Below are 11,147 nucleotides of genomic sequence, written 5' to 3'. Positions count from 1 at the left end.
ACTAAATATTAAAAAGAAAAAGAAAAAGTATGTAAGGACTACATATGGTCAATTAATCTATAAAGCTAGTAGGATTAAGAAAGAAAAAAGCAAAATATATATATATATATATTTATAGTGCGGATGGTCCTAATGCGGACTACAGTATTGGTAACGGTTTTTTATAGTATTGTTGACGATTTTCTAAAAAACCGTCGTTAATACTATAAAAAACCGTCACTAATACTGTGGTTCTCATACGGATCGTACTCACCATAAAATTTTCATATATATATATATATATATCTATGTATATTTTGTGTCAGGGTAATGTAAATTGAAACTATTTGTGAAATGTGTTGGGAATCAAGAAAGCCCGCAAAATAAAGGTTTTGTATGAATTTGACACGGACTGCAAGCTAATTTTGTAAATGACATCAAATAATTAACCACCTATATTGACAAACATCGAATATCGAATTCTGAGGGAATATAAATCCCTACTTTTTTTCCTTTTTCTTTTTGCTTTTAAGATACAATTCCCCACTTGAGAGACTCGTGAAAATGGCTTTCGAAGCCCATTAGTTGCACTTTCCCTGCATTGTTGCTCGTTACTGGTTTGGGCTCAATTGGCACTTTCTATTCTCCAACAAAGAACAGCAAATCTCTCCCTCTAATTCTCTCTTTTTGTGATCCTCGTAGTTCTAAACACAAGGCTCTTTTTAAATTTTTTTACTTTTTAGTCTACGTTGTGTTTATTTCTCTATGCGACATCAGTTTCTTTTTTTTCTTTTTTTTTTAACCATTTTCTTTTGCTTCTCTTTATTTCCTACTTGATCAAGGGCGGCAAGACAAGAATCCTTGAGGCCCTTTAACAATAAAAGATGATAACCTTTTGTATGACTTCTAATCCCCTTTAACAGTCTGATGGTCATAGTTGCTAGTGGAATGTCAAAAATTCATAATCAAACTGGTGAAAAGCAAGTATGCAATATGAATTAGCATTGATCGTTCAGTACCCGCCAAGGCAAGTCCATCTCTTGCAGATTCTTCAATATGAATCACCAAATTTTTTTTTTTGGGTAGAAATATGTATGATTTTTATGTTTTACCTTTCCACGGTAACCTTTTATGCGTCTTGGGAAAACTTAAATTGCCAAATACTATCAATGTGCTTTACCATCATTGTTCACACTAATAGATCAACAAGAAGCAAAATTTTGAATATTAGAATTACATAATAATGTTACAACACACTATAATACAATGGAAAATGGAACAAAAAGCAGTGGAAATTGTTTATGCTTACTCCTTCTATCACTTGCAGCATGTTTGGGGAAATTTTTTTTAATAGAATATCAAGGAACTCCCAAAATGGGTGATCTTAACCCTGCCAATGTGCTGAAAAATCCTGAACACCCAACTCTTAAGTAGAAAAAATTAATTATTAAAGTATCATTGATAATCTATAATTAAACACTTCGATTTTCCTAACCTCTAACGAATCAAATATTGGTGATCTTAAAAGACACTACCCAAAAGAAGACGTCCAGGCATATATATTCCCTTTAGGGAACACTTACCACTTGAACTGATTGTAGCATATCCGACACAACAATGATAAGGTCTCCATGCTTAATCATCTTTCTTGCTTTTAGCAGAGAGAAAGTTCTGATTAGGTTGCTTTCCATGTCATCTGTGAAATCAAAGCGAATTGGTATCAAGCCCCATTGCATATTCAGGTGCCTCCTCACAGTTGCTGTTGGAGTAAATGCAAAGATTGGGCAGTCAGGACGACAACGGGACAGAAGAGATGGCATATGCCCAGCTTTTGTGTAGACAAAGATAGAATCTGCTTCCAGATTGTTGGCTGAAAATTCATCAACATACTACCATGTTACTAACAAACTAATAACTATAGCCATTGGCACCTAAATCACAGAAAACTAGACTTTACTACCATCATCAAAAAAATAGGAGAGCAAGAATGCATCTATCAACAAAATCGATATAATCCATTAGTTTTAACGGTGACATGAGTGCTCACCCATCTTGGCAGCTGCATTGCATATCTCCTCTGATATACCCACAGACATTGTTGATACAATAACTGGAAAATTCAGAGCGTTGCAACGGTGTTTCTCCTCCCTCAAAGACCTCTCAATTCTTGAACTGACACTTCTCAGCACAGCTAATGCCTTGTCAGGATATTTTCCCATGGCTGATTCACCGGAAAGCATCAAAGCATCTGTTTGCTGTGTAACTGCTTCCGAAACATCAGCAACCTCCGCTCGAGTTGGAATAGGAAACACAATCATGGATTCAAGCAGTTGGGAGGCAACAATAACAGGCTTATTAAGCTGCCTGCAAAGCTGAACAGTCCTATTTTGAACTGATGGAACTTGTTCCAAGGGTATCTGCGCACCAAGATCTCCTCTGGCGACCATAGCTCCATCAGATGCTTGAATTATTTCTTCCAAATTCTTTAAGGCATCAATGTTCTCTATCTTTGCAATTACAGCAACCTCACTGCAGTCAAAAGAGAGAGGGGAAAAAAAAAAACAACAAAACAAAAACAAAATAGACTTATAATGCTCCATATGTCACAAACAAGGATAGAGTACTGCATGCCCATATTAACGCTTCGCAAATGTGTCATGCCTAACACTTGATATTTAGGTTAGAACAAAATGCTACTACTCACTATCTCTAAAGTTCATATTAAGTAGAAAATGATGGAAAATTCCCATTTGCCATTAAGTTAGACCAGAAGGCTACTACTAGCTATCTCTAAAGTTCATAATAAGTAGAAAATGATGGAAAATTCCCATTTGGCATTCTTGATTTTACCCCACTAGGAATTGTTTCTGTCAACAATATACCATATAAAATATAACTGAAGGATCAGAAAAAAGCATGCATGCTTACCTCTCATGACACCGCGAAGCGATGTAGCTTTTTAGATGATTGATAACTTCTGCAGACTTCACAAACGACACTGCAATAAAATCAACACCTTCTGCAATCCCGAAATCAATGTCCAGCCAATCCTGCATTTAGAACAATATTAGATCACAATCCATGTAATCATGAGCCATTGCAAAGTGCATAACCTATAGGCCATGAAACACAACCACAAATGAACACATCTTACTTGTTCAAACCAATATTGAAGTGGGGGCAGAATACACTAAAATATATACATATGAAAGGCACAGCAAACCTTAGACGATAGAGTGGGAAGCATGGCATCAGGGTCACGAACCAGAGTCCCATTCCTCCAGAAAGTAAGGTTAGCACGTGGCAACAACAATCCAGAATCAATGCACTGGCACTTGACATCAGGACCAATCTTCTCAATCACCGAAAACGTCACCATTCCTCCATCCACAACCACTTCATCACCCACCTTCACATCTGTCGCAATTGAAGGAATAACCATCAAACACCATGAAACCACTTCTTCAACACCCACAATGCAACAAATTTAAAAACAAATTAATATATACCTTCAGCGAAACCATCATAATTCACACTAACCGTGCGTTCCAACTCAGAAGCACAATCCAAAGCCCTCACCGTAAATGTCCAGATGTCACCGTCCTGCAGCATTGCATATTTTAAACTCAATCAAAAGATATTTTTATTATAAATGCCTATAAATAAAATTTGATTAATTTTGAGAGAAATTTCAGCAAACACCTCTGCCTTGGCGGCCATGGCTGCTCCAATGTCGCCCATTCGGATCTCAGTCCCTTCGGTGTCCATCATGATCGCCACCGCGTACCCTTTCTCATCGTTCAGCCTCCTCACGCGCTCCATCACACCGCGGTGCCACTCACGCGTGCCGTGGCTCATGTTCAGACGAGCCACGTTCATTCCTCCGGCGGCCAACGCCTCCAGCTGATCGTATTCGCACGTGGCGGGGCCGATCGTGCACACCAGCTTCGTCCTCCGCGTGCTTCTGACGTTCTCCTTCAGCTCCGCCTCCGACACGCTGTCCACCTCGATCTCCGGTGTTGAGATCCTCCGTTCGTCGGAGATTAGGACTCTGGAACGTACTGATAGTCCCGGCTGCCTTTTGGCCGCCACGTGATTGGGCACGTGGAGGAGAGGTTTATTATAGGATGGTTCTCTGATAAAGGCCGGAGAGCATAATGGAGAGAAGAAACATGTTTGTGAGGTGGTGGTTAATGGAGAGTTGAAGGTCACCGGAGACATGTCGTCGGTGAGCTCGAAACGTGGTGTGCGGATGAAGAATTTTTAGTTTTGAGGAGGGGGGATGACGTGGAGGGTTTAGTAGGGGTTTTTCTGACCTAACATCGATGCGTTTTGGTTTTGAGTTTTTCGTGGCTTTAGGAGTTAGTGGCTGAAGGTTGAACTAGTTGACTGCTAAAATTCACATTGACCCTGCGGCTATGTTGTGAATAGACATATATGTCCCTTTTTGTTTGATGGGTGTGACAAACCGACAATTCGGTGAACGAATCAGATTGGCTTGTGGGCCAAGCAATTTTTTGTTTTCAGCAGGCTCTTTAATGTTTTGGACCACAGTGAGGTCCACGTTTCTCCGTCTTATTCAAGTTCACAACTGGAAGGTCTGAAACCACACTAGTTTCATGGGTGTTTCTTGTAGTGCTATTAATTATAATTTATTATTATTATTTTTTTAAATATTGGAGATCTAAGATTTTTTTTATATAGACCAATATTTTATTTTTAATAATTAATTGGATTAAGAACCAAGTGTTGGTTTGGATGTGAATGGTTCTTTATGACTCACTTCCCTTCTAGAAAGTGATTATTGAGTAATCACTTGATTGATGCTTTTATAAAAAATAACCAAACAAGTGATTTCTTTTAAACAAAACTATCGGAAAGCGATTTAAATATTTTTTTTTTCCAACCACGATATGGAGTGATTTGGTCATATTTATTTGGCTTTTAATGCTCTGGAAATCTCTTTCAAATGCATCTTAAATTACTTCTATTTCATATGAAAAGCTTCAATTGAATAATAGTCTTGAAAACAACAAATTTAAAAAAGTTTAAATGGAACCATTCAAATTTGTCATTCAGCATTTGAATAAAATAAATTCTAATTTAGTATTTATTTATAAATAAATAAAAGAGTGATATATTGACCTTATTAAAACGTCAGTTTAATTGCTTGCTACCCCAAAAACAAACTTTTACATATGAAAAATACCATTTTGTTTTTTATTTTGATATTGGGATGATGATTTTAACCAAGTTTTTATATTTTCAACTTGAACTATCAATCCCTTATTTACAAAATAACCTTTAACAATCTGTTCAGTTTCTACTGTTTAAAATATGAAGTAGTTTTTGACTTTAAAAAAATAAAAATAAAAATTGTGGAACTAGGTGTTGATTAATCTATCAAGTTAAAAAAATATGATTTATTTGACAAATGAAAGAGCCTGTTTATTGCGTATTACACTCTCATACTTATCAATTTTTTTTTTTTATGAAATTAATAAACTTGTGGTGAACATAATTTTACATGAAAAAACCAAACAAAACGCGATAGTTTCATATTTCAAAATTTATATCTATTGACAAAGAATTGAAATTTATCCAAAAACGATTTTCATATTCTGAAAAAAACAAATAAACGTTTTTCACACACTGTTACCAGTTGCTTTCTAGTGGTTTGGTTTGGACTCTCAAGTATTAGTTCCAAATTTCCAATTTAAAAAGGACTCATGAATTAGTTTTAAAATATGAAAACAATGTCCTTAGAATATATTAAAGTTTTACTAATTTTATATAATGACATATTAATAGAGTATGTAAATAATTGGAGACTGGAAAAATAATATAAATTACAGATGATTATTGCCCCCCAAAAAAAAATTTACAGATGATTAAATTTGGAAATAATTATTTATATTTTCTGGGGGGAAAAAAAGGAAAGAAAAAAAGAAAGAAAGAATAGGGCATTGTCACATGCGAAGGAGGCACACGAAGAGATGGCATAGGTGGAATATAAGAAAAAGGAAAGGAGCGTTTAGTAAAGTGGGAAAATTTTGAAATCGAAAGTGAATTCCCACCTAAAAGAAACCGCCATTCAGTGAAACCCAATTCAAAAAACGAAAGGACGATATAAGCCCAAAACCCATCATAAAAGCCCAAAACCCATCGCTCTGTCACTCATTTACGTCATTCTTTCCAGTTCCCTCGCTCCGTTCGCCTTCCAAAACCCTTTCAGGTCTCTCTCTCTCTCACCGTATTTGTTTATTTACTTATTATTGTTTTTTTTTTTTTTTTTTTTTTTTTTTGTTTTTTTAGTCGGTTTCCGTTCTACGAATTTTGGTCTTGCGGATTTCTCTTCTATTTCGTTTTTCTCTTGGAAGCGTTTAATTTTTAATTTTTATTTTTAGCAATTTTAATTCACGGTTTCGTTCAGTTAATATTTTACCCAGATCTAGATCTTCTTGTTCTTGTTTCGTATGGTTCGCTTATTTCAGAGACATTAGAGTTTATTTCAACAATTTATATATTTTTTGGATTTACGACTAGATTTTACTCGCCCACATATGGGACAGATCTGGGTTTCTAGGTTCTTTTGGTTATGGAATAAGTAAATACAGATTTCTTTTTTGCTTTTTTCTTTATTTTTTTCAAATATATATATATATATATATATATATATATATATATTGTTTAAATTATTTTATCCCAAATTGATTTCTTCTCGAGTAGGTTTTATTCACGTTCTTGTGTTCCTTCTACCTTAACAAACCTGTTTACTTGCTTGGTTTTTTGAAATTTGGGAATTATTTTGATAGGTAAAATTAATGGCGGGAAAAGGCGGGAAGGGGCTTTTGGCTGCGAAGACCACGGCAGCAAACAAGGATAAGGACAAAGACAAGGACAAGAAGAAGCCGGTTTCCCGGTCATCCCGTGCCGGAATCCAGGCAAGTCTTTCCGTTTTCATTTTTCTTTTTCTAATGATTTTCGTGTACTTGCTTTTTTTCCCTCTTGCATTACGATGCGTATTCGGGATACGCCAAGGCTGAGTTTTCGCATTCAGTTTTCATCTATGATATGAGATTAATTTGGCATGAACCTGTGACTGTGAAACATGTTCTTTTTCATCACATTGTTCGTTGACAACTAGACTTATACCCGGATTACGTGTAAACCATGACCTCCCGGATGAGTGAGAGAATCACTTTAGACTTGGGTATTAGTCTATGATCATTAAGCAACTTTTGTTCTTGGGCTTGCTCGGTTAATTAAGTTCAAAAGCCTTGTAGCATGAAAAATTTTAGCCCTTTGCTTTTGCGTTTGGTTATTTATAGATTTAATGGTTAATGGGTCTGTCCTATTGTGAGAATTGCATTGTGTTAGAGTGTTGATTTTTGTTGCACCATTCTGGATGTTAGTTTCTTCGCATACTGATTCTCTGTGCTGGATTTAGTTCTCTAATTTGGTGTTTTTATTGCATGCTTTGGGAAATATAGTTTCCTGTGGGTCGGATTCATAGGCATCTGAAATCAAGAATCTCTGCCAATGGGCGAGTTGGGGCCACCGCTGCTGTTTACTTGGCTTCTATTCTTGAATACCTTACTGCTGAGGTACTTGAGCTTGCGGGGAACGCTAGCAAGGATCTCAAGGTGAAGAGAATCACACCAAGGCATCTGCAGCTGGCTATCAGAGGAGACGAAGAGCTTGACACTCTCATCAAGGGAACCATTGCTGGAGGTGGTGTTATTCCCCACATTCACAAGTCCCTCATTAACAAAACCTCGAAGGATTAAGCTAATTTGGGATCTGAATCCCAGTTGGCTCTTTGACTTGGAGAAAATATTGTGTTTACCTTGTGATTATGTTCCTTTATTTGGCTGACGCAGACATTGTTAATCCTAATGTTTGTTCTTTTTAGATAGATAGCTAGGTAGATTAGTATATATGGGTAATCCACTGTTTGCTCGTATATATGGTTAATCAACTGTTTGCTCTTTAAATTTAGTATCTTTGTTTAGGTTATAAATCGTTGTTTGTTGGATAGTGTTAACCAAGCTTATTCTCTCTCGCTACCTTTTATCTGTTTAATATGTAATCCTAATGTATGCTATTTGGATCTCTTTATGATTTAGTGCCCATGATCGATTGAGTTTGTTTTGGGTTTTCAAAGAAACAGATTTTGAAAAGCAGTAAAACGAATATGGATTTTTTTATTAGGTATTTGAAACGTGCATTGAAACGTATAGTTATTGAGAGTGTTTTTGGTTTACCATGCCGTTTGTTTTAAAATTCATCCATTTGGATTTCAAAAGACCAACTAGTACTGGATGGTAAATATGGTTTAGTTTATGGGTGAGTTAAATTATTATTAATTTCAAAAGTTTAAAAAGTGGGTTTAACCTCTGTTAAGCTAGTGTCTATCATCCTCTCATTTATAAGTCATTTTTGGTTTTTACAAATGTTAATTTTTTTTAAATTGACCGTGGTGTGATTTAAATTGGAGTGTAAGAAGTGAGTTTATATGTATGTTAAGCTGGTGTCGATCACAATTTATTTGCATGGCAAACTAATTTTGGCTCCGATATGAAATCTAAAATTGGTAGAGTTATTGTATTTGTTTTGTTCCGATATGAAATTTAAAATTGGTAGGAAAGTAACCTGTTTGATAAGTTTATTTTTTATTTTTTGTTTTTGTTTTTTTTTCTTTTAAATTGTATGTATTTTGAGATCTTCAATAATTTATTGTTAATATTAGTTAATGGTAGTTAGATATTTTTATCAATTATAAGTACAATTAAAAAATATAAACAAAAAATGAAATACAATTTAAAAGTGTGTTATGTTTCAGTGATATTTTTTTCTGTAACATTTGTGGTTAATTAATATGTTTAAAAAATTATAAATATTATCAACTAATATTAAAAAATCATTGAAATAAATAAATTATACATAATTTAAAATAAAAATACTAAATAATAAATAAATTTGTTATCAAACAAGCCAATATAATTTTTTTTCCCGGGTTTTGGGCCGTTGTCCAAAATATAGCGGGTGTTGGATTCTATCCTCTTTAACAGACTTTTTCCAAGGCCGGTCCTGATTAAGGCCAGTCCCGATTTTGGCCGATGATGGCTCCCTATGAAATTTTTGATTGGTGCTGGTGTCTCACAATTTGTGTTTGTGAAGACGGAATGTAGTTTTCCAAGGTTGAGGCTTAAATTTAACAAAGGTTTTTTTTTTATTTTTTTTTATTTTAAATTTTATTATTACTTATTGAAAAGTTAAAAATTAGAATATTTTTCAAAGAAATCGAGAAAGACGATTACCGAAAAGAATAAAATAATAATAAATAAAAAAAGTCGAGGAAGAAACTGTAATTACAGTAATGAATTGGCTGTTTTTTTGGAGGGTCGGCTGTGTAAGACATGATAAGGAGAAGAAAGCGGTCGAGATCATTTGGATTGGTACATAGTCATAAGGATAAGGACGAGACAATTAGGCCAAGAAAGCAAACTATTCCTTGTTTTTTTGTAAAAGAATGTTTCATATAAAATAATTAGGCGTGACAAGCCAGTTAAAAATGACCCCAATTTGTTAGCTAATGAAAGCCTTATTGCATAACATGATAAAAAAGTGACCTTTAATATTTTCGGAAACTTAAATGTTTATCTATTGGACTTCTTGCATTTTTAAAATTTTATTTTATTCTATATATATATATATATATATAGATATTTTAAATTTTTCGCTTACAGAAACAATATTCAGGATGCTGTTAATCCCAGGGAAAGATTGGCGTATTGGCCGTGCGTGGTTCCTGAATATGGATCTGTTATTGGGTTTTGTGCTGCTAGTTCGAGGTAGATTCACAGCCTCGCAAGGTTATAAGCTTGCATGTCAAATTCTGATTTCCCCAAAAAAAAAAAGAAGAAAAAAATGAAATCCCACAGAGTGTGATGGCTCTTTGTTCAGGGCGAGTGCCAAATTAGCTGCAAAAACAATTCTTTTTCCCCCTCTTCCAAAAACATCACCATCTGATTTTAGTTTTAGATATTCACTACTTAGATAAACCAGAAGCAGCTACCAAGTGGACCATTATCTTTCGGTAGCTATGTTTATTAGTTTACAACAATAATAACAACAACGACAAACGCGCGCGCGCGCGCACACACACACACACACACACGCACAGAGACACAGATATTAAGGTTTTTGAATTTCAAATATATATATATATATATATATACATATAGAGTAGTTTTTTAAGGTTAGAACATCCTGTATTGCATCCGGATAAAAAATATGGTCCTTTAGTGTGGATCTGTGTTGACCTTTGATTAAAATGGATAGCTCAGATTAGGAGCATTCAAATTTCCTCCAAATGCTGTTCTATCTCTTTCTCTCTTTCTCTTCTAATATCTTAAACCACGAAAGGACGACTTAGTTTCATGTTATGGTTTCGGCTCCGGCTCCGTTGTAACGATGTTGATCCAAGACTGTACAGCAGGAGAGCTAGAAGTCAAGTTGGACTACATTCTGATCTTAGAATGTCTCTGTATAAATATATATTTTTTCTCCTGCAATATTTGGCTTTTAGATGAAAGGATTAGGTTGTTATTTTGTAAAAGTAAAGAGTTTCGCTCTTAAAATTTATTTCGTTTTGAAGAAAAATACTCAACAGCTTAAATCTAGTTTCACAAGCCCTCCATTCCTTTAGAGCCAAAATGTGATTGAACGACATTTGAAAAATATCAAGAAATTTTCTGAATTAGCCTCTTCATCTCATAACCAAAATAAAATTTTAAGTCTTTTAACCAGTTTAGAGGTATCTTCCAAAATCTTCCATGATGGTATTTATTTATTGATTTATTTTTTTCTGTCAAATAAGGTATCCTCAATCATTCTAACTTGCTCAAACGGCTCTAGAAATTAATTTCTTATTTTTCAAAGACATAATACATAAGTAAATTTTAAACATAATGATGACAAGACTAATGTAGCTCAAGCTCGTCCTTATTAGGTTTCATGTGGAAATTGGAAACTTCATACCCTACAAGTAGTTTTTCATTTTAAAGTGACACTATTTTCTAATTTAAAATATGAAAGATGTTGTAAAAAGTTGTATTTTAAAAAATATAAAAAATCTGATAATTGCATATGGGACCTTTTTT

The 11,147-nt window shown here is 34.5% G+C and overlaps 2 protein-coding genes across 3 annotated transcripts; one reads left to right on the top strand and one right to left on the bottom strand.

The window, feature by feature from the left end:
* Window positions 1-1,177: 1,177 nt before the first annotated feature.
* On the bottom strand, window positions 1,178-4,371 carry LOC107425941 (pyruvate kinase isozyme A, chloroplastic). The gene is made up of 6 exons (XM_016036013.4): window positions 3,682-4,371; window positions 3,489-3,582; window positions 3,203-3,396; window positions 2,908-3,029; window positions 2,027-2,508; window positions 1,178-1,849 (listed from the first exon to the last, which is right to left on the bottom strand). The coding sequence occupies exons 1-6, from the start codon at window positions 4,198-4,200 to the stop codon at window positions 1,548-1,550; spliced, it is 1,713 nt and encodes a 570-aa protein (XP_015891499.3). The 5' UTR covers window positions 4,201-4,371; the 3' UTR covers window positions 1,178-1,547.
* A 1,688-nt stretch (window positions 4,372-6,059) lies between these two features.
* LOC107425880 (histone H2A variant 1) lies at window positions 6,060-8,100 on the top strand. Of its 2 annotated transcripts, none has more exons than XM_016035925.4 (3): window positions 6,060-6,214; window positions 6,795-6,923; window positions 7,473-8,100. In XM_016035925.4, the coding sequence occupies exons 2-3, from the start codon at window positions 6,804-6,806 to the stop codon at window positions 7,767-7,769; spliced, it is 417 nt and encodes a 138-aa protein (XP_015891411.1). In that variant the 5' UTR covers window positions 6,060-6,214; window positions 6,795-6,803; the 3' UTR covers window positions 7,770-8,100. The 2 variants fall into 2 exon arrangements, with proteins under 2 accessions (XP_015891411.1, XP_015891412.1); XM_016035926.4 differs by lacking the exon at window positions 6,060-6,214 and adding an exon at window positions 6,310-6,586.
* Window positions 8,101-11,147: the final 3,047 nt, after the last annotated feature.

This window comes from Ziziphus jujuba, chromosome 9, assembly GCF_031755915.1.
Source record: "Ziziphus jujuba cultivar Dongzao chromosome 9, ASM3175591v1".
NCBI classification, from domain to species: domain Eukaryota; kingdom Viridiplantae; phylum Streptophyta; class Magnoliopsida; order Rosales; family Rhamnaceae; genus Ziziphus; species Ziziphus jujuba.
Note: the sequence above shows the minus strand (reverse complement) of the source record. Positions and strands in the feature narration are given on the sequence as shown.